At 45.1% G+C, this 22,192-nt stretch overlaps 2 protein-coding genes and 1 long non-coding RNA gene across 5 annotated transcripts in view; all 3 read right to left on the minus strand.

The window, feature by feature from the left end:
• Positions 1-14,056, minus strand: part of RHEB (Ras homolog, mTORC1 binding) — a 38,731-nt gene extending 24,675 nt beyond the window's left edge. The window contains exon 1 of the mRNA XM_066314243.1: positions 13,853-14,056. Within this exon, the coding sequence (XP_066170340.1) occupies positions 13,853-13,904 (52 nt within the window). The 5' untranslated portion in view covers positions 13,905-14,056. The remainder of the gene's footprint in view (positions 1-13,852) is intronic.
• On the minus strand, positions 33-3,208 carry LOC136358269 (uncharacterized). The gene is made up of 2 exons (XR_010743036.1): positions 1,807-3,208; positions 33-1,353 (listed from the first exon to the last, which is right to left on the minus strand). It is a non-coding gene; the product is annotated as an uncharacterized lncRNA (long non-coding RNA).
• A 7,083-nt stretch (positions 14,057-21,139) lies between the features above and the next one.
• Positions 21,140-22,192, minus strand: part of PRKAG2 (protein kinase AMP-activated non-catalytic subunit gamma 2) — a 213,301-nt gene continuing 212,248 nt past the window's right edge. For all 3 annotated transcript variants that reach the window (XM_066314255.1, XM_066314256.1, XM_066314257.1), the window contains one exon: positions 21,140-21,895. In XM_066314255.1, the coding sequence (XP_066170352.1) occupies positions 21,864-21,895 (32 nt within the window). In that variant the 3' untranslated portion in view covers positions 21,140-21,863. The remainder of the gene's footprint in view (positions 21,896-22,192) is intronic.

Consider the following 22,192-nt stretch of genomic DNA (forward strand, 5'->3'; position numbering starts at 1 on the left):
GATGAAGTTTTCAAACCAAAAGATACACTTGATTTAACTTGAATGTTGGGATCTTTATATCCTTAATTTACAATACCGAGACACACAAAATGGAGACACTGGCATTTCCACAGTGCAGATTATCTGTTCATCCTCAGAGAGGGACTAAAGGACTTCCTGGAGCCGAGGGAGGTTGACTGGGTAGCAAAGAGGATTACAGCATCCCTCTTCTACAAAGATCTTCTCACAAGATCAGAGACTATCTCAGAACCCATCACTAGCTCATCATTCATCCCAGGCCACATCGTTAGCAACTTTCTACGTTTAATTAAGATACCACCCCCAGGTGCTAATTATGCCCGTGTAGTTGCTGTTTTGCTGATCACAGCTTTGTATTTGGTGAATTAGTCTAATGACTATAAAAATGATACATCTGGGTCAATAAAGAATTCTGTTTCTAAATCTCTGGAGACAGCAATACAACGAGCAGTTTGTGTTTTACTCAGATGCAACTTAATTCTACTATTGGACTTTCGATCATGAGGAATTCTATAAACATCTATTCTATAAATTCTATAAACATTGACCTGTACTTTTTATATTTTTGTAGTGATTTCCTCGTGATGTCAGCATTACGGTAACAGGACTAAAAAATTATTTTTTGATACTTAGAGACAAAACTCTTCCTCAATTCCTGCAAAGAGCTCAATTCCTGCAGTTGGTCGTGATATTTGTGCTTGATTTGCAACGCAGAGTGGTGGCACTCCTCTCTCAACATGTTCTCTGAGCTTTCTGGAGGATTAAAGGCTGTAATTCTGTAAGAGTGAAAGTCAGAGGACCTCAATGACATCTTTTGGTAACATAATAAGGACCCTCAAACACTGCAGAACCCCTTATGACAAACCAAAGACCAGATCAGCTTTGCAGAACAACAGAAGCTCTTCTTTAACTTCTTTGGCACTCTGTCTCATTGCTACAATTGTTCCCTGTCTTTTCCTGTCTTATTTTTTTTTATTAGCATATAAGGAAATACATTTGAAGTCTAAGTTTTGTAGCAAGAATTATTTCTGCTGTACAAGAGGAGTTCCTCATGATGGTCGAACACCCAAGAGCATGAGCCCGCTGGGAGATGCCCGTTTCCCTTCCATCTGCATTGCACAATCTTCTTGAGGTTTATCAAAGGTATTCTTCTGCAAGCCAGAGGAAATCTGAGAGCAGTCATTTAGAAACAAAGCCACGTGGCTTCCCTTATTTTCTTCAGATTTCAAAGCAATCAGTCACACTCACAGGAGTACTGCAGGCCCTTGCTAGGTTGGCAGCAATGAGCTCTCTGAACACAAACCAAGAGTCCTAATGCTATTTAGATCGTATTTCCTGTAAAGAAAGCAAGAAGAGAGCATGTGCTTTATTCCCTGATATTTAGCAGCAGGCTTGTTCCATCCTATAGCAGTGCTCATCGCTCAACGCTCACTTAAACTGTGTTGCAATGTATTACATGTCCAAGCAAGTATGTAAAGAAAAATTCCACTGTATTCCTGCAACAGCTTATACTTCCAGGCAGTCCATTTTGTCTCCAATAAAGTCAGTAACCACAGCAAACAATTGTCAAAAAGAAACTTTTAGTTATTTTAGCACACAGTCCAGTTACCCCTGCTTGTTACCCTTGCTTGAAGAAAAGCAGAGGACTGCAGGTTTCCTACTATTACCCTTTTAATAAGTTAATTTTAATTCTGTGTGTTTACTGTCACTTGTCAAAGATGGGAAAAGCTGCTACAAAACTTAAAGAAACAAAACAAAAAACCCACTCCTCTGTGGCATATACCTCACCTGCCCATGGAATGCATGCACACCTGGCTGCACCCAAGATGCTTTAAGTCAGTCAGGAGAATGCCATCCTGGTGCTCCCTAGCTGCAAAGGAAATTCAGACATTCATACCCCAGACAGTCAACCTGTATTTTCTCAGATAAATACCATCCTCTGGCTTCCTTTCAGACTTCCTGCAGAAACTATGCATCCCTGCAGCACCTTCCCACAGCACAAGGCCTAAAATACCTCAGGCAGCAGCAGAAATTCAATGGCAGCAGTAGGTGGGTGGTGAGCAACTAAGTTGTGCATCACTTGTATATTCCTTCACCATTACTATCATTTACCTTTCCTTTTGTGTCCTATTAAACTGTCTTTATCCCAATTCCATTTTATCTTTTCCCCTAACTGTGTCCCCATCCCACTCTGGGAAGTGAATGAATGGCTCTGTGTGGTGCTCAGCTGCCCAATGGGTTAAACCATAACAACTTCTAAAGGGAAGTTTATTCAAGATCAGCTCCTAACATTCCAGTTTATGACAGGCCTAAAGGTAAAGAGCCTGAAATTTGTACTTCCTTACTTCCTACCCAAAGGGGCAAAATTCACCTGCTGCTGCTGGGTAGAATCCAAGCCTTTTCTCCCTATACACAAACTTCAAGCAGCTCATTAGGTGTTTGAATAAACTTGACCTTTCCTTGGATCACCGGGTATGTACAACATGAAATGTCTTTGAAAGATCCTTTTAGGAACTGCCATTGTTTCATCATTATATCAGTTTTAAATGCTATGTCATTAGAAATAACACATCTCTCTCACTTTAAGGCATTCCATGCATCCCCCCTTTCTATCTTCAAGGTTTTAGGTTCCACACAAGGGATCAAACTCTCAAATTCCTGTCACTTCTTTCTTGCAGCTAAAGATTTCTGGGATGTACAACCTAAATTGCCTTTTTTTCTTCAAGTGGATTGTTCCAGCTGCAGTCACAGCACCAGTTCTCCACCCTCTGCACAGACACCGCCTATTAAACTTCCAAGTTCCACAGGAAACAGGATAAACTCTTCCTTCCAGAAATCTCACCTGAGATTTTCAGAGCAGTAGGAAAGAGAAGCCTTACCAAGATGCAAGACCTCAGTTCCAGACATGCAGGTCTTCCTTAAAAAGGACCTTGGGAAGCCACAGGATTCCCAGTTGCCAACACTACGGCCACTACACATCAATCACTGCTTACAGCCACCACCAAGCAGAGGGCCGAGTCTCTGAAAATGTCACCAAACCTTTTCCAGCATCATTTAAAAACACGAGTCTAGGAACATGACCCTGAGCACACTGCAACGCCAAGTAATACCAAAAGCAGCTGAAATGGCTGAGGAATAAACCATCCTGCCAGTACTACTGAAATGCACATGACCAGAGGGATTCAGGATCTTCCTGGAATTTCAAGAACAACAGTAGGAGATGTTTTCTTTGCAGGATGGCAGAAGGCAACTATCTGACAAAATCCTGACAGGACAGTAATGGTAATATTTTGTCTCTTGGCAACATCAGCCAATCAAATCATGTGATGCACATTCTGTAATATTGCTAAGAAGTTTCAGCCTTACTCTGAAGGGAAGTCCACAGAGCTCTCCACCAACTGTAGCAAAAGCTGGAAGATACAACTGATTTGTGCCAACAAGGGCAGGGTACTTGCACAACTTATTATAAAAAAATACATAAATCAAATGGCCTATTAACTACTGGAAGATCTTGGCAACAGCTCCACAGCAGCAGTGTGTAATTGTGAGACGGTCACTCAATGTTTCAGGCTCTTTGTGTCACCACTGATGGTCCAAGGTCTGACAAACCCAATGCCAGCAATGCACACGGGCAGTAAACCCTGACATTCACGGACAGCTGCTACCAGCATCCACCATCAGCACACAGCACCATTCACCTGCTTTTCCTACGCTGGGGGAAGTCCCCAAGGCTGCATGAGGCACCAGGCACTGCAGTACCAACCCTGACAACACCAGAACCTCTTAGCACAGAAAGGGAAGATGCTCTTTGGGGAGACTGACAAAGACTTGTGTTGACTCCTTCTTCCTCCAGCAGAGCAAAATATGGTCAACTCCATCACATCTCTGTCCAGAACTGGCAGACGCTCAGAGTTTTGATTAATGTTGATATTGCTGACCCTTGGCCATTTCTCCTGTGCTAACCTGATGGATCTGTACACAACCACACACCAACATAAAAACCAGTGTGTACCTGAACTGTTCCTTCCTCTACACAGCTCTCCCCCCACCACCACCTTCTGATCACTTTTTGTTGTTACTGTTGTCTCCATTTCAGCTCTAGACCTTCTCTGAATTAACTGTATAGGCACCATCCATGTTACTTCTGCTGATCACAGGAAGCTCCACCCCACTATTTATCAGGGTTGAAAAAAGCCACAATCTGTTAAATGCCACCTTCACAGCCTTGCACTTTACCCAGCTGGAATTAGTCATCAACCCCTCCTCACCAACGCTGGCTGCAAGCCTCCTGCATTTACACACTTACCCATCTACCCAGGAGGAGCTGCTGAATACAGTTGACAATCCATCAAGAGTAAGGAAGATTTAAAGTGATAATACATCAAAATATCTGCCTGATGCACATGGGTAAAACAGCAGGGCAAATATAAGACTCCAGGGTAAGAATAACATGATGCAGAGTACCAGAAGAATCATTAGAGCCCCCAACCTTGGGAAATGTTAAGGGAATTTAAGCCAAAGATCTGTCAGATATGACATGACCTAGTTGATTTTGCCACAGGGCAGAGAAGATAGTAAGATAGAACAAACAAGGGTTACCTATTCTATCTAGTTCTTGCCTGCCATGACAGCCAGCTGGTTCTCTTACCTTCCTAACTAGTACATATCCATCTGTGGGCTGAAAAGGTATTTCAAATTAAGAGGTTTTGGATAAGAATCATACTTTCCTATTCTCAGTCCTCATATTATGTAGTAATAAAAGGTCACAGTACAAAACTCTGACTTTTGCAGGGAAGCAGAAAAACACAGAACAAATTAAAAGAAAAAAAAAACACCACTGCCATCTCACTCCCACTCTTCCCCAACCACCTGAAAGTATCCCAGGGGGATAAATGAGGATGACACCTGCAACTTGAAAATAAATAATTTTTCCATTTTTTCACAAGTCAAGCATCTTCCAGCCAGTCCAGCTCCTGCAGCTGAAGAAGCCCTTGCAAAAACAAGCTGGATTCTTCACTACCCAGTGCTCCACTAGCACAACCACACAGCTTTGGACAAGCAGCTGAGCATTGAACTACAGCTTAAGACAACCTAAGGTCAGGCCAGGCTTCAAGAAACACAGTAGAACATTCTATTTGTCTGCTGCACAGGTGTCTGTCTGCACATCAACCATCAGCTCTGCAAGTTTCACATTAGATCCTCTCTGTCCTACCACTGCACTTGGGGATAAAAGTGCAGCTGTAGAAGGGCAAGCAGAAAAAAGGTTTAGGTGTCCTGAGACTCCTATACACTCTGTATAAGGAACAAGATTTCAAAACATTTAGACAACTTATTTTCCCTACCTTCACTGCTCAGAAAAACTTGCATTATCTTTCAACTGAACCATTTTTATATTTAAGTTTAGCAACCTCAAAAGGTTTATGAAGAGTTTGATGTTTTTTTTTTTCTCAAATAATGAAGGATGAGACAGCACAACCAACACCTTCCTTTAGAATTTATTCGCCAGGGTCAAACCATACAAAAGCAGCAAACACCATTTCCAAGAAAGCAATGACTAATAAGGTACTTCAGCACACTAAGAAACATGGTGCTTGTTTATATGCACGTTTCAAAGCCGAAACTTCCAGTTCTAATTAAAAAATGCTAATTTTAAAACAGATTTCAGAAGACCAAAAATTTGTTATTGATGGAATAACAAGCCTTGAAGGAAAATACACTTTACTGCATTAATGTCAAGTGCTTGATTGTTTTGACAGTCTGTAGGACAGATTTAATGGAGTTTTCCTACATATTATGCATCCCAGCTCTTTTGCATACAGCAAGAGTACCTTTAAAGGAGGTCATACATATTGAATGAAGTTTTGGCAATAAAATCTGACAAGTTGTTGAAGCTAGACAGATGTATCCCACTAACTCTGGAGACAATGTTGTCAAGAGATACTTTCATATCCTAATTTTGTATTACACTTGCACATGTTTATATCCACACACTGAGAACCACTTATATATTCCATCTTTTTCCAAATTAAAATTGATTTAACTCCATACCCCACAGAACACAAATAACTAAGTTTGGCACAAATTATGTTCTGGTTCCTGTAATCCAAAATACACAAGAACACTGACAGCCATCTCAGAAACACTGACTCCTCAATCTTTGAGATTTTAGTGTCATATTAAAAAAAGTGTTGAAAGAAAAATTCACTGCTTAAATCATAATTTATCAGGGAATTGATTTCTGCAGCTGATACCAAATTAACATAGAAAGACTACAACTTTTCTGAACTAATCCTTTAAGTGTCATCTTTCATTCCTTAAAAGTCCTTCAGAAATCATGCACTTAGTCTTATGCCTCATAACCTTTGGTCATTACCCACAATTTCCTGATGATTCCACCCAAGTCAAACTGCTGTACATTTCCTCCTTGTGTTCTAGCCTCAAGTTCTCTCATTCACATAAGAAGTCCTATATGAAATTCTAGAAGACTTCCCTTTTGCAGGTCTTTTGCTTGCCCTAACTTTATCTGGTGGAATATTGTGCTTGATAATCCAAAAACCTGCATTTTCAGTACCTGTGTCATCTGTTTGCACCAATGCCTCATTCACCACTGTCTCATCCAGCATCCTTCATACAGCTGCTCCTAAAATCTACATGCCCAGCAATCAGTGTGTGTATGTAAACTGAGGAAGAACCAGAGCACTTCAACAATTAATTAGCTGTGATTCATACACGCCAAGTGCTGATAAACACAACCAAAGGAGAGGTCATCCAAGTTGAGGAGTCAGCTGGCATTTGCCACAAACAGATACTTTGTAGGGTATCCTACCAAAGATAGAAGACCAAGCTAAAAAAATAACAAGGTCTAGATTTGTTTCCACTGCCTTTCCACCTAGGAAGGAAATCAATGACTCTAAATGCCTTTCACTTCCTTGATTATAGCAAAGTGGGAGTCAGCCTCATCTCCCAAATAACAATCAAAAAAACCCAGTTGTGCCAGGAGAGGTTTAGATTAGATGATAGGAAAACTTTCTTCCCAGAAGGTGTTGTCGAGCACTGGAACAGGCTGTCCAGGGAACCAGCTGAGTCACCAGCCCTGGAGGTATCTAAAAGATGAGTGGATATGGTTTAGTGGTGGACCTGGCACTGCTGGGTTAAGGGTTGGATTCCATGTTCTCAGAGGTCTTTTCCTGAAGCTTTGGCTTTGATCCATTGCAATGTCTTTACTAGCACACGTTTCCAGAAAATTCCAGACTGTATCACTTGAGGCATTATCTGAATTTAAAGGCTTTTGGAACAAGGTATAGGTTTACCCCAGGTCAAACATTTTCTTTTCCTCAATTCCGCATGAATTGATTAGATTTGACTACAGAAGGTTATTTAAACAAGAACCTTGAAAAACTCGATTTCTCCATGGCTCCCTAGCACACACCTCACCACCTGCACAAGGCCATCTTTTTCCGTAAAGAGAACGAGTCCAGTTCAGAGGTTCCACTGTTGAAAAGTTGGCCAAAAGGTGTCCATACCTATCTCAGGTGGTGGAGGACAGCACTTACAGATGTGGTTCCACAACAAGCCTGACTGAAGGAAAGTCTGCACTGCCACAAAGAGCCTACAGCCCCTCATCCCCCCCAAGCCTGTGCTCCTGACCCCATTCCCCCTGTCAGGGCTGCACTTACTGAGCTGACCAGCTGCAGGATACCAAAACTTTCCCTTCTTGTTGCTTTACTCAGCAAAGAAATCAATTCCCTGAGCTGGTGGATGGCCTTCCTCCACGCCAGTGCCAGCACCTGGACTGGGGTAGCAAGGTCCAACTTCCAGCCACAGTGCAGGATCAGCTTAACTTGGGCCAAGAGGTGCCCCACCCTTCAGAGTCATTTGCATCTGCCTTCATTACGTGACAATTGAAAAAAAAAAAAAGTGGCTTCGATGTTTCTTGAGAAAAGCTGCACCCCAAAGCCTGTTTCAACATTTTGTTCAAAAACTGCTTCAGTTTACTTCCTTGTGACAAATTCAATACAATCAACTTTACCCCACAAGAAACCCAATCCAGCATCGACTGTACTTTGTATTTCACAAAAAGAAAAACACATAACAGATTAATACATTTAAGTTTACTAAAAGCATATTAATATGGACCTGTAACAGTTCATATTATTAGGCTTTTCGTAAGCTTAATAATCTGAAATTGTGTTAAAAGGTCTGCCAGGCAACATCAAACATAGATTTTGTCCACATTTCTCTTTTCCCCCATCCCATACACCCTCATTTACAGAAGAGCTGCCCTCAGTGGGCAGGAACTACACTGAAATGCCAATGAAATGAAATCCTGTCCTGACCAGGATTGGAAGAGAGGAATTTTAAGGAACAACCACCCCCCAAACTCAAGAAGCAGATTTTCCTTTCTCACAGTACCAAATTCACAACAAATCTGCCATTCACTTCAAATATAGACCTTGGAAAACAAAAGGGAAACTCTCAAATCCTTAAGGAGGCCAATTCATGACTGACAAGGGCCCGCTTAGTGTTTTTACACACCGCACTTCACGTCTGCAGCTTCTGATTTCGGAAAATTTGAGATGACACCAGCCAATTGACTCATGCAGGATTCGCAGAGCTTGAGTGTATTATGAGCATCCCACAGAGAAGCTGTTTCGATTTTGGATGGAATGCACAATTAAGTTGAGCAGTTTTTAAAGCACGCCCTTGGATGTCACCTTCAGGAGAGCTACAGGAAGTTAATCATAATCGGCATTTATCACTTTTTAGCCTGCTCTTCTAATCCCGGCTGCGTGGTCACGCTGAGTTTCCGCAGCAGCCTGTACCACAGAGGTGGCTGCCTGAGCCAGAACCTACACTTAAGGCAGTGTAGTATATACAAACGAAGAGCCCCGACTTTATATAGCTAATAAATTACAGGATCTACGTTTCATTTGGCTTTTCCTGTCGATGTTAACTTCAAGTTGTGTAATCAAACACCAAAACGCCCCCACACATACAAGCAAAACGTGCAAGTGTTACCATTGACAGATCTGAGTAGGCAATTGAAGAGTTAATCCTGGAGCAGTGTCCTCAAATAACCCTACGGTGGCTTGATATTACAGCTGAACATGCTGCCTCTAGTGCTTCCAGCTACTGCTATCAAATGCTCTGTAGCAACTTTCGCTGCTGTAGCCACTATCGCAGTCACTAACACCGAAATGCAATTAAAGCTGCCATTTCCAGCCTCACGCCAGTCCCCTGGGAGCTGCAACCTTTCCTCCTCGCAGCATTGCCGCACCCTGGCCGAGCCAACTGCGGCCCTGGCAAGGGAAGGGCTGTGGAAGTCATCCTGCCACTTTCCAGGGGAAATGTTAACCTTCCCTATCAGCTGGCTCCCGAACCGCTCAATTTTCCTGTTAAATCTCAGGCTTTCCCCGTGTTGTGGACACAGCCGCTTGTGTAAACCAAATTACAGCACACGACAGCGGTAATTTCTCCATTCCTCCTCTGTTGACATTTACACGGGCAATTTATCGCCTGCTAAAATTACCACTTCCCCCGTCCAATCCCAGAGGGATCGCTGCTCGGGGCGGAACGCTGCTGTGCGAGCAGATGCCATCTTTCAGACGCGAACAGCAAAGCCTCAGCTCCATTTTACAGCGCCAACCTCCTAATATTCAAACAACTCGCCTTCTCAAACTGCGTTTTGCCACAGTTATTGTTATTATTTACAGGTCTGTACTGAAGGTACTTGCTTTTTCTGCCTTCCTTGCTTTTCAAGCAAAGTGGAGGGGGTGAGGCATTTTTTTAGCTTAATACAATCACCTGGAAGCCTTTCCATACAAATCTAACCCTGACAGATCATTTTGTTCCATCACAGGTTTTTTTGATACCTGCATGCCGCAGTCAGACCATGACTACTTTTGCCTGCAGCACGGTCTGCTCTACACCTACACACACAAAAGAAGTTGATTTATTTATCCAGGGAAAAAAATAGCTAAGTTCTCTACTATTAACTGGATTTTCCCCTCAGAGCCACAAACTGCCCGGGAGAACATTTTCAGATGACCAGTCCAAACGTGTAATATTCAGAAAGAGAATTCCTGTTTCTGCAAGTACAGCTGTAAAACCAGCAGCACAACTTATACAACCAGCAGAAAATAAATCAAGCCGAGATAGACCCACAACTGAAGCAGCTGATCCAAACAACACCTTCCTGCTTATCTTAAAATCCATCCATTCAATATAATTCAGAGAATCCCAGTATTAAGGTACTTTACAAGATGATCGAAGAAACCTTTCATACAGGCATTTGTGGTCTGAATTTGCATATCTGTTCTATAAACAGAAAGAATGAAACAGAGCACAAAGCATTTTTGGCGACTCTACGCTGCTTTTTAGAGTGGCTGTTACTCTGAAAAGATTCAGGAAATCTTAGTCCTGCTTGGTTTACTTCCAGGCAAATCCATTATTCCCAATTATATTTGGGATATTAAATTATGACCAAAATGCAAGTATGAAGATTCTTTTTAGTGAAGGCAAGGACTTTATAAAATTTTATGCTTCATCATGCATAAGACAGATATCTTCCAGAATCAAATCTCAAGTAGCTGCTCCACCCTCGTCACCTCCCAACTAACAGTAATGGAAGTCAAGTTCCTCTGCTGTGGAACTTGGATCTTGGTCATGATGAAATCCATCTGATTTCTACTGAGAACCTTGCTGAGACAAGCACACTTACATAATGGAATTTAACTTTCTTAGACCAATTTAAGCCTGAGCAAAACCCAACAGAAACATTCTTGCGTGATTTTGTCTCACGTCATGCCACGACCTGCACGCTATATCCACAGATGATCAACCTTCCTCACCAAAAGACAACTCCTGAAGCTCCTGGCAAATACTCTGTCTGCAGCTCAGAAAGTATGACTGCCTGGGAATTCACGAGGCTTCCACTATGATCTCTCCCATCAGCAAAGAAAGCCTTTCACATATGAAAGGCTTGATGGGGGTGCTGAAAGATAGAGGGAGTGTATTCAAACAAGCAGACTCCTGAATTTTCTATTCTGAGAACTATTCTACCAGAATACCACTCCCAACCTCTGGTTTACCTGACAACAGCACTGGGATAAGATTAAAATTTAATGTAAGTAAAATAAACAAGGCCTTAGCACCAATTCAGTATAATTTTCAGACCCTGTTTCACAAATCCCCACCCTTCACTGTACACACTCATACCCTGGGAGACCCGTGGTGTTGTTGGTCATCAGCTGTAGGGAACAGCTCACTGCTTGAAATGTATCACCAAAACCTGGTTGTTTCAGCACCTAACTGAGAGAGACAGGGCAAAAAGAGTTCCCCATTTTCTGCCAGCTTCATCTCAAGCCCTGTAGTTACCAGGGGAGCACCCAATTTCTCATAGCAGGTCACCTAAGCATTTAGGCCAACCCATAAAACTGCAAACGTTTTACAACTCACCAGAGTTCGCCCATTTCCAAGGTCCAGATTAATGTTAATGGCAAAACAATGCCATTCCCTAATTACAAAAGGAAATGTAGAAAGCATTTCCTTCCAGACCTTCAGATTCTGGAATTATTCCCCACTTTAATGAGTATTACCTCTATACAATGCAGCATTTCCTCCAACAGAAACATACTTCCTTTTCTACCACCCAAACACTTGTCCAAAAATGAGATTATATCCTTTCTTACCCAGGGTTCAAGTGATATTCTTGCCATCATAATACAAAGCAAGACTCCATCAAAAGTTTCCCTGAAGCCAAACTCTGTTCCAATCCTCCTACACTTTAGGAGGCATATTTGGGGAAGTAGAGGACAGCCCAAATCTCACAGGTTAACCTTCCTGCTTTTCTAACAGCTTTATAAGATGGAAATCAGACCTCAATGGCCCATTTCTAATGCTTGAACTTTTACCTAAGTATTTACCTAGAAATTTAATGACAATGAAAGGAAAATTCCAGTACACCAGATGTTTTTCCCCCCCCTCTTAATTCTATGTTCATAAAACTTGTAGCTCTCCTAATAAAATTGGTCTTGTCCAATCAAGCCCAATTCCACACTAGTCCCAGAAAACTTTAGTTGAAGAAGTTCAGAGGTAGGTCTTAACAATTAGGTAACTTTTTGGCCACCCTTTCCATGAGTACTATTGCTCACATCACCAAGCAAACTAACAACATTATACTACTTCTCTATTTTTCCTCAACTGTTCTTACACCCTTGCTAATATCTGATTTTTTGACTGCTGCTTGCCAATGTCAACAGATGAAGGACCAAAGCTCACCAGTACACACAGTCTCCACCACACACTTCCAAAGGACAGAATTTCAAGCATTCCCCCTTCCCACTTACACTGGCCGTTGCTTTGCTCCCACCAGTGCTCAAAGAAGAAACAAAACATAACACACGAGACAATGGACAGACTGCAACAAGTGATGTCATACAGGCTGCAAACTGATCAATCTACTACTCACTGTTCTGTTTAAGGACTGGACAAATTCATCATCCTTTGAACACCAACCTGTCAGCAGCTATGCACAGAATGCAAGAAAAAGCTTCCCTTATTTAGCCTTTTTTCCAAAAACTATTTTAAAAAGCTTTTTTAAGGGGTTCTTTATGCTGTGTGCCATGTAAGACAAATTACTGATATAGTCACTACTTTCAACGTAAATCCCCCTTTTACATCAGAGTAGTATCTCTCCGTAGCATCTTTTTTTTTTTTTTTTTCTCCAACCACACATTATCTTCCACATTGATCTGTGCTTTTAAGTTTGATCGATTAGCACCGGCTGCACTACAGCTTGTTCCCCTCTGCTTCCAAGAACCCGAATGCTGAAACATCTGAAACCGCTCTCCATCAAAGCCAGGGAACGCGGGAGAAAGGATCACACCTTTTGTAGGGAACAAACCCCTCCATCAGCTGCTACAGCCTCAGCGCTGGACGCTTCCAGGAAGTTCGTCCCAGCGGATGGTGATGCTGGATTGTCCCGGGAGCGCCGTGCGGGGACAGCTGCTGCCGCACCAAGCGGGGCACAAACACACCCCTGGCCTCCCCAGCATGTCAAACTGCCTCTACAGCACAGCACAGCACAACCGAGGCTGGAAAAGCGCTCCGAGATTCAACATCGCCGTGTCAACCACGGCGCTGAGCGCCACGTCCAGTCTCAGCTTAAACAGCGCCAGGGACGGTGACTCCACCGCCCCCCTGAGCTGCCCATTCCGGGGTCTAATCGCTCTTTCCGGCAATAAATTCTCCCTGATGGCCAAACTAAACCTTCCCTGGCGCAGCTTAAGACCGCGTCCTCTTGTCCTATGGCAGGTTGCCTGGGAGCAGAGCCCGACCCGCACCTGGCTGCACCCTCCTGTCACAGGCTTGTGGGAGCGATGAGGCCTCTCCTGCGCCTCCTTTTCTCCGGGCTCCGCTCCCCCGGCCGCTCCTCACGGGACACGCGCTCCAGACCCTTCCCCAGCTCCGCTGCCCTTCTCCGGGCTCGCTCCATACGGAGCCGGACCCCATATGGAGTCGGGGTTCCCATGCGGGAACCCTCTCCCCAACTCTCCCGACCCCGCTTTTCCAGGCTGCGTTCGGGGCGTGAGGGGGGGCCAAACTTCCTATTAAGGGCAGGGCGGCCGCGGGCCCGCAGCTCTGCGGCGCCGCCATGGCGGGGCCCTCCCTCGCTCCCTCCCTCGGGCCGCGGCTGCGCGCTCGGGGCGGCGGGAAGCGCCGCTGCCTCCGCTGCACCTGCCGCCGCCGCCGCCGCCGCCGCGGGGGAGGGCGATGCGGCGGCACTCGGGGCACCCCGCCCGCATCCCCGCCGCGACACCCGCGCCGCGCTCACCCACGCTCCGGTAGCCCAGGATCGCGATCTTGCGGGACTTGGACGGCGGCATCTTCTCCCCCGCCCGGCCCCGAACCACATCAAGGGCGGCGGCGGCTGCGGCGGAGGGCGGCGGCGGGCGGCTGCGGGGGCGCGGGGCGCGGCGCCAGCGACATGCGGGGGGCGCGGGGGGAGCGGCGGCGGCCGGAGCGCGCTCGGGACGCGCGGCGCTGGCAGCGGCGGGGCCGCACCACGTGACCGCCGCCGCCGCGCGCCGGCCCCGCGTACGCACCTGCGCGTCACAGGAAAAAACTCCCTGCGTCACCCCCGCCCGCCGCGCGCTCCCCCCCCTCATCCCGCCCGCCGATTGGCCAGCGGGGCGGCGGCGGCGGGCGGGGATTGGCCGGGGAGCGGCAACGGCCGCGTTCGAAGGGGAGGGGGCGGGGCCGGGCGGGCAAGGGCGAGCGGGGACGCGGGGGGGGGGGGGGGGGCAAAGGCGCGCGCCAAGGGCTCGGGCGCGTGCGCGCGCAGCGTGCGGCGGTTGGTGCGTCCCGCGCGCGCTGCACGGCCCCGGGCCGGCACCTCGGGCACCCGTCACCTGGGGCCGTCACCTGGGGCCGTCACCTCGGGGCCCTCACCTCGGGCACCCGTCACCTCGGGCCGTCACCTCGGGCCCCTCACCTCGGGCACCCGTCACCTCGGGCACCCGGCACCTCGGGGCCGGCACCTCGGGCACCCCCGGCCCTGTCCCTGTCCCTTCCCCTTCATTCCCCTCCTTCCTCATCCCTTTCCCAATCTCTGTACCCATCCCCAAGCACATCCCTGTTGCTATCCCCATCTACGGCCCTATCCCTGCTGGTGTCCCTATCCCCGTCCCTGTCTCCACTCCCATCCCCGTGCACATCCCTATCCCTGTCCCCGTCCCTGTCCCTATCCCTTTTCCCGTCTCTTTCCCCGTCCCTGTCTGCACTCCCATCCCGGTGCACATCCCTTTCCCCCTCTCCCTGTGGCTGTCCCCATCCCGGGGCCCGTCCCCGGGCGCTGGGATGTGGCGCTGTCCCTGCCGTGTCCCCGAGGCCCTGAGGCTCCCGGCCCGTGCCGGGAAAAGCCGCTCGGCCGGGATTGTTCGAATTTGTTTGAATTTATCTCGGTGCCTCTTCAGAGCGTTCCTCGTGCGCGCAGATGGTTTATGGAGAAGCGTCGGGTCGCAGCGTGGATAAAGTGCTGGGAATTGCACAGAAGGCAAGGCGGGAGGCGTTTGGGAGCTGGGGAAGGGTGAACTGTGAGATCCAAGCGGTGGAGAGTTTTCCGCTGTGAAAAGAGGGCTGCGTGTACTGGCGGTGACTGCAACACTTAATGGACGCAGAATTTAAGGGAGAAAGACACCAAGATAGAAAGTCATATTTCCCCCCTCTACTACTGATTTTAAACGTTTTGGGTTAATATTTACCCTCTACACATTTTATTGAGCAATGAATGTTAGTTAGAATTTTTTTTTTTTTAATGTGCGTTTTGTCTTCTTGGGAAACACTGATACCTAACATAAGGGACATAGATTGGCTTCTCCCTGATCTCACCCATCCATTCCCACATATTCATCTGACCCGGTGAAAGGGTTGGGAGCTAAAGGAAAAGAAAGCCATTTGTACACAAAAGGGATTCGCGTCTGGAAGAGCAGACAGGCTTTTAGGAGATACCTGCATTTTTTGGGATAGTCTAATTATACCATTCATCTTCTGGATTATGGGGTTTTACAGGAGAAGTGCTGGTAACCTCTTAAACAGCAGGAATAACAGCTTTCAGTGAATAGGTACATGATGGAAGAATAGTTATTTCGTGAGGAAACACGGGGGTTTTGTACTTTCTCAGTGATGGCTGTGATGATATAACTCTGCATGCTCATTCTCTGTGTCCAGCCTGTCTTTCCCACTCATTACAGTGCAGATTCCCACCTCATCCAGCCCTCGAGCATCACCCCACAGGGATTGGTGGGATTTGGGGGGCCTGCAAGAAAGCAGCAGCCTGTGGAAATGCAGCATTTGTGAACAGGGATCCAGTTCAAAGCTCCCCAAGAGGTGCAGAGGGACAGCCCTGCCTGATGTACAACACCATATTCCTCTTTTTCTTGTGCCTTGTAAAAGACACAATTGTTTATGAAGGATTGCAGTAGCCATCATCTTAACATCCAGTTCCTCTAGAACCATGCCATGGTCCAAAATTTGGGCTTTTTACTGAGCCAGAAGGCTGAGGGGACTGAGATAAGAATTACCTTCCAATGACATACGTGGATTTGGAAAAATAGCTGAAGTTTGTAGTAGTTTTTCAACTTCCACCTTACAGTTCTTGTTACTTGCCTGTTATATTTTGGCACTGGGCTTTTTACTCTGGTGAAACCCAATTTGTATTTTCAGGATATATATCTATACCCTTCCACATGCTCTGAGTGGTAAGCATCATAATTTTTTTTTTTTCATTTGTGGGAGTTTTTGGTTTTGTTCCCTCCACTTCTTTTGATTAGGTCTTTTCCCTTACTCTCTTTTTCTTATGCCATTCTCCTTCTGGAGCTGTGTCTGTTTATTTGTCTGTTTTTTTTTTTTTTGTTAACTTGCCCCTGGCTCGCTCTGTGCTTGTTTAGGGGAGTTCACTACTGCAGGGTTTCTGTTCCTCCCCCTTTATTGGCTTTATTGCCTCAAATTGCAATGGAGTTGCAAAAATCTCACCTTAGGATGGCTTGTCAGCAGCAACACAGAACTCATCCTTCCTGGGCATGGATTTATTTTGAAGAAAAGCCTTTAACTTCCTTTTCTTTCACTGTTCCTTTGGAGAGAATTGGCTAATAATCCTTCCTCCAGCAGAATCCTGTGCTTCATTTTGTCTTGGCTGGGAATACAGGGAAATACAGAGCTTTCAGGGAAGTTTGTTGTTTTTCCATGCTCTAGGGCTGGGTGACACTGCTGATGGCCTTTGGCAGCACTCTGAGATGCTGCTACTCCAGTGGCAGCAGCTTAAGCAGAGGTGAGAGGATCTGGACCGTGGGAAAGCTGTTACTGCATTTCTCCTGGCCAGGGGTGAAGTCTAAACACTTCTGGAGTGCTTTGAGCAGAGGGACAGCACAGCTGTGGCTGTGAGTGTCTATTCTGGGCATTGTGCATTATCTAAACTCTTAGTGTTTATATATTTAGGGCTGAACAGCCTCACACACCGAGTACCCCTTTGCTGAAATCCTCTCCCCCTGTAACAATCCAGGTGTGAATGCCTCAGGTTGTGTTTTCCCAGGGCAGCATTCCATAGCATTGGTTGCATTAGGAATTAGGGCTCTGCCTGTACATTCCCTGCTCCTGCTGCAGCCTCCTCACGTCTACAGTGTTTGCAAATTGTGAGCTCCAAAGGAGTTCAGGGAACTGTGGGACAAGTGACATACCCCATGTGACATGCCTCTGCACAGGCTGTGCTCCTTTTCCCAGGCCTTTTCCCTGTCTCCCTCTGACAGGTACTCCCTCAAATCAAACACAGCCTTGGGATCAGTTCAGATGATAGATGATATTAATGTTATTGTAAATGAGATAACACGCTCAATGCAACACATCAGATGTGGTTCTGAAAGACAAGCTACCAAAGGGGAAAACAGCAAGCAGGGGTGGAGTGAGTGTCTGTGGGGAGATCAGGATGCTGAGGGAGGCTGGACAAACAGTGCATGACTTTCTTTTGTTGCCTGTATCTACTTTTTCCTGATGAAGAACCACAATAGATTCACAGAGTAAAGGTAACTCCACAACCAAGTATTTTTATGCTAATCCAGTACGTGCAAACCCACAACCACTCGGCTCCTCAGCTCCCAAACACAGAACAGCTCTGACTTGTACCTTCAATTCCTGCAGCAGCAATTACCAGCACAATTACCTGCTCTGTCCTTCAGCAAAGCGGGACCTTCCCAAGGAGTGTTTTGAAGTGTGTCCAGTGTTTGCACTGGGCGTGCTTCCACAGGCACAGCACAGCCCTGGCTGCCCGCAGAGGTTACAAAGTACATTCCCTTCAGCCTTGCACTTGTTTCTGCTCCCTCCTGCCTTTGCACAGTTGATTGTATTTTGCAATATTCAGATAGAAACGCTGGCAAAATGTTAGGAGAAGCAAATGAAGGGACTAATTCAGTTCAGAGGGGCTGCTGACACCACGGGTTGGTGTAGGACGCCCTACAGGTCCTGCTGTGCAGCTGGCAGGGACACACATTCCATAGGGGTTTTTTCTGAAGGAATGAGTTTGATGTGTGAGTACAGGTCACCTCCTGCCCATTCACTTCAGCAGGAACAGGTCTGACTGCAACCACCAGAAAACAAATGAGTACCAAGAAAGTGACTTTCAAAACCACATTTAAATTAAGTCCTGAAGTGAAGAGTAAAGAGCAGTGTCTGCAGAACATTCTTTTTGCATAAATGCATTATGTGGGTACAAGGGTAGCATTAAATTATCCGGAATGGCATTTTCCTCTGGAAATTATCCTTAATAAGTGTTCAATATGGGTAAAAGTTCACAGAAACTTTAGAAGCAAACTGGTTACTTCTAAAGCTGCCTGGAGAGCTCAGTGGGAGCAGTTATGGGGCCTGCCACAAGACAGGATTAAGCACGTGTGGTTTCACTTCTAGCTGGACCAAAACTGAAAAATTCCAACTTACCCTCTAAAACTGGCAAGTGTTCTCCATGTGGAGTCTTGGAACTGCTTCAGTCAGATTCCTCCTGTCTGCCATGAGCACAAGAACTCAGGCCTTGGAAATCAAGGCTTGTTCTTTCTGTTTTACTCCAACATTCCCAGCACAACAGTATCACTTAATAAAAGATGAATAGGCCCCAGATACACAACAATTGGAATTCACTTCCTAGCAAGCAGCAAATACTGTCTGATCTCAGATCTTTTACCTAAAGGATTCCAGAAATAAAACAGGAAAGCATTTTTCATCAATGTCAGCAAAGGCTGATTTTTCCTTAGTTCAGAGCATCTCTAGGTTCTGAAAAATATTGAGGGCTGAAGTCTGCTAAGAAACATTTTCTTACACCTAAGCAGTTAAAAATATCCAGAGTAGGTAAAAGCCCTTCCAAGACAAGCCCTTCAGAATAATTATCTTTCACAGACATCTCTTGCTGGGCAAGGAAATGCACAGGAAAGCAAAGGCATCAATCACGTGTTATTACAGTCCTGCTGGTTAAAATAGAACCCATTTCTTCACCTGCACTGCTGAACAGCTTTCAGGAGTCACAGGGGACATTACTGACACCTCCATCTGCAGCATGGTCCTGTCTGTGACAAGGAAAGGAGCTTCTGGAGCTGTTGCTGTGGTCTCAGATCTATAGGTACTGCTTGCTGCCTGTCCAGAGGGGAGAATGCACAAGAACTGGAGTCTAATGACATTTTATTAATTCTTTCTCATGGCTGAGACCTCTAATGAGCTACATGAAGAGTCGTAGACTGAAGCTTTAGTTACACTGTCCCTTTAATCTGGAACATGCAGCAGCGCTGCTGAGTCACCCCTCTTCTCTCTAGCCTCATTTACTTCTCTCCCTCCCTTATGCTGGAACAAGCAATTTTCTAGCTCTGTACAAAACTGATCTGTATTAAAAACGACACCATTTCTTTAGCTTTGTTTACTGCATCAGCACTGGCACTTGTGCCAGCACAAGCAGAGTGCATTTTGATGGCACTGCTGTTTATTCCTGCTGGTGGGGTCACATCGCGGTTCTGCCACTCACAAATGCAGATTTCAGAGCTGAATTCCACAAAGGGTGGAAATTCTCTGAACACAGTTTTGTACCACTGAGGAGACCGTTCTCCATAATTTTGCCAGTCCTGTGTCCACAGCAGGTCAACAGCAGTTGTAAGAATGTGAAAATGGGAAGCTTGTATGTGGTTATCTGAAAACTGCAGATTCATTCTGGCTTTCTGCATACTGCAGCATGCAGCCAGGCCCAGAGCATCTGCATGAACAGGGACAGAAGAATTTGTGCTATAAAATATATATTAAAAACATGACCAGCGGTTCAACCCTTATCTTTAAAAATACCTTGAGCAGAGGGCCAGAGAATGTGCTCATGCAGACGAGTGATAGAGAGATCTCAGGATGCTTTTGGGCACCTCCCTGCCACCCCCTGTCCCAGAGGAGGCTGCAGTGCCTGTGCTGGAGCAGAACCCTGGTTTCACAAAGCTGCATTGACATGGTTAGTCTGGCATTTGCAGTAACACTACTGCCCACTTACCCTTCATCAGTTACCTACCACGAATTGTCCCCTCCACACACCCTAGGAAGAATGAGAGCCACTATTTTTAGTCTGAATCACTCCATCTCCCACAAGAGGATCATCAGAGCTGGTCTGGTATCAGCTCTGATGGCAGCAACCAGCACCAGGTTGTTGCTCTCAGGAAAAAAGCAGCTGCTCCAGTTCAGTATCACCAGGAATTGCAGGGAACAGAGTCAATATTTACCCAGTCAGAAAAGGTGCTGCAGAAGACTTGAAAATGTTTTTCACAAGTGGAAGAAAGTCTAGAGTGAACAGTTTCCATCGTGTGCTACAGGAATATTTTTAATCATGGAAGATACCTGTAAGAAGGAAGTTTTCACATATTTACTTCAAAATTTCAATTTTTGTGGAAAGGGGAAAAGTTTTGAAGAAAGTTTTTCATTACTGTTATTACATTTACATTTTATAAGCAAACTGAAAACTGTTCACCTTTTACCTCCACGTTTATAAATGAAAAAAAATAGTGTATCCCTTTCCTGCATTATTCCAGTGCAGTATTCAGGCTGGAAACACAGTAAAGAAGTCTTACCTGCAGTATTTCATCAGTGTAAGCCACCTTTACATTCAGAGGAAAATAAGAATGCTCCTGGTTTGCACTGATCCCAATGCATGTCCATTCATACATGCGAAAGAACTTGGCACGAACTGCTAAAACCAAACTGATGTTGTAGGGTTTAATTTCTTCCATCTACAAGAATCTACAATTATAAAAGTCTCATCTTCAAACTTTACAGTACATTTACATTAGCAAATACCCCACAGCTTTCCTCACTCCTCCACTTCTGTACAAATCATATACAATAAAAAGCTTTGGGTTTTCGTTGTACAAACATCATTTTACACTTTAATACAGGTGAAAATATTGTCCTCTGGCACCTCATTTCCTCCGTGGTGCCTGTGTATGACAGGACAGAGCATTTTCAATCCATGCTTCCGAAATCTTCAGCTCAAGTAACACAGACTGGTGAACAGGGCACAGCTTCTGCAACTCCAAAGTTTTAAATAATGAGAAAAATCTCCCACTTGTTTGTATAACAATCAACAGTTTATTAATGGATATGGTGAAATTTTAGCTATCCACCAAAGATGTGTAAAAAATTGTCATGAAAGTAAAAATAAATAAAGCTGTTTTTAAATCAGTCTTGTTTTACATTTCAGTTCAGAATGCAACATTGAACACAAAACTGTCATTGAAGTTTTAAAGAAGTCTACCGATACCCAAATTACAGCTTTTATGACAAATCTAATGAGAACTGAAACTGATTTGGTTTTAGGTTTAAAGACTTTCACATTCAAATACAGTGTCTCGTTTAGCACAACACTTCCTTTGACAGTGATGGGCAACAGTGATGACATATTGCTGTATTTTGACATAAGGCACTATGATATGAATATGCCATACACTTGCCTTATGTCACATATATCCATTGCTGACCAGTGACTTCTGTCAAATACAAAATGAAAAAGTTTCAGAATACAGTGCATTTTAATGAAGGACATCATGTGAAGTCTTCCAGCAAATGTTTTGAAGACATTTTGAAATACGAGCCTACATTTTAACATAAGCTTTTGTCATGCTGCTTTTTTTTTTGCGACATCACTGGGGGGAAGAGACTCATCATCCATCACTAAGTCCCAAAACACATTCTCAACCATCCTGCTCTGTTCCACTGCAGTCACTGCTCTTGAGACAAACGACCCAGAAACTCTGTTCAAGTTCTCCTACAAACGTGTACATTCACAGCAGTCATTCGCTCTCGTTCTCCTTTTGTTTGGCACCTGGGAACAGAAGAGGAGAGCAGCTGTCATTTCCTCGGGCACACAGAACTGGAGAAGCTCATTGCAACTGCTGCAACTTTCCCTGGTCACGTTACCAGAATCACAGTGCTGAATACAACATGTGTGAAAAATAAACGGCAGGACTTCTAAATGCCAATGTGAGACAGAGCAAGGGAGGCTCGAGCCCATCACTGCTTTAATTTCATTGCTAAATCGAAGTAACCCTTCTGGGAAGTTACTCCAAATGCCTTTGAAGATTCTCCCCAGCACAAAAAAAAAAATCAGTTTAAAAACTCT

The sequence above is a fragment of the Sylvia atricapilla genome, chromosome 1 (genome assembly GCF_009819655.1).
Source record: "Sylvia atricapilla isolate bSylAtr1 chromosome 1, bSylAtr1.pri, whole genome shotgun sequence".
NCBI classification, from domain to species: Eukaryota; Metazoa; Chordata; class Aves; order Passeriformes; family Sylviidae; genus Sylvia; species Sylvia atricapilla.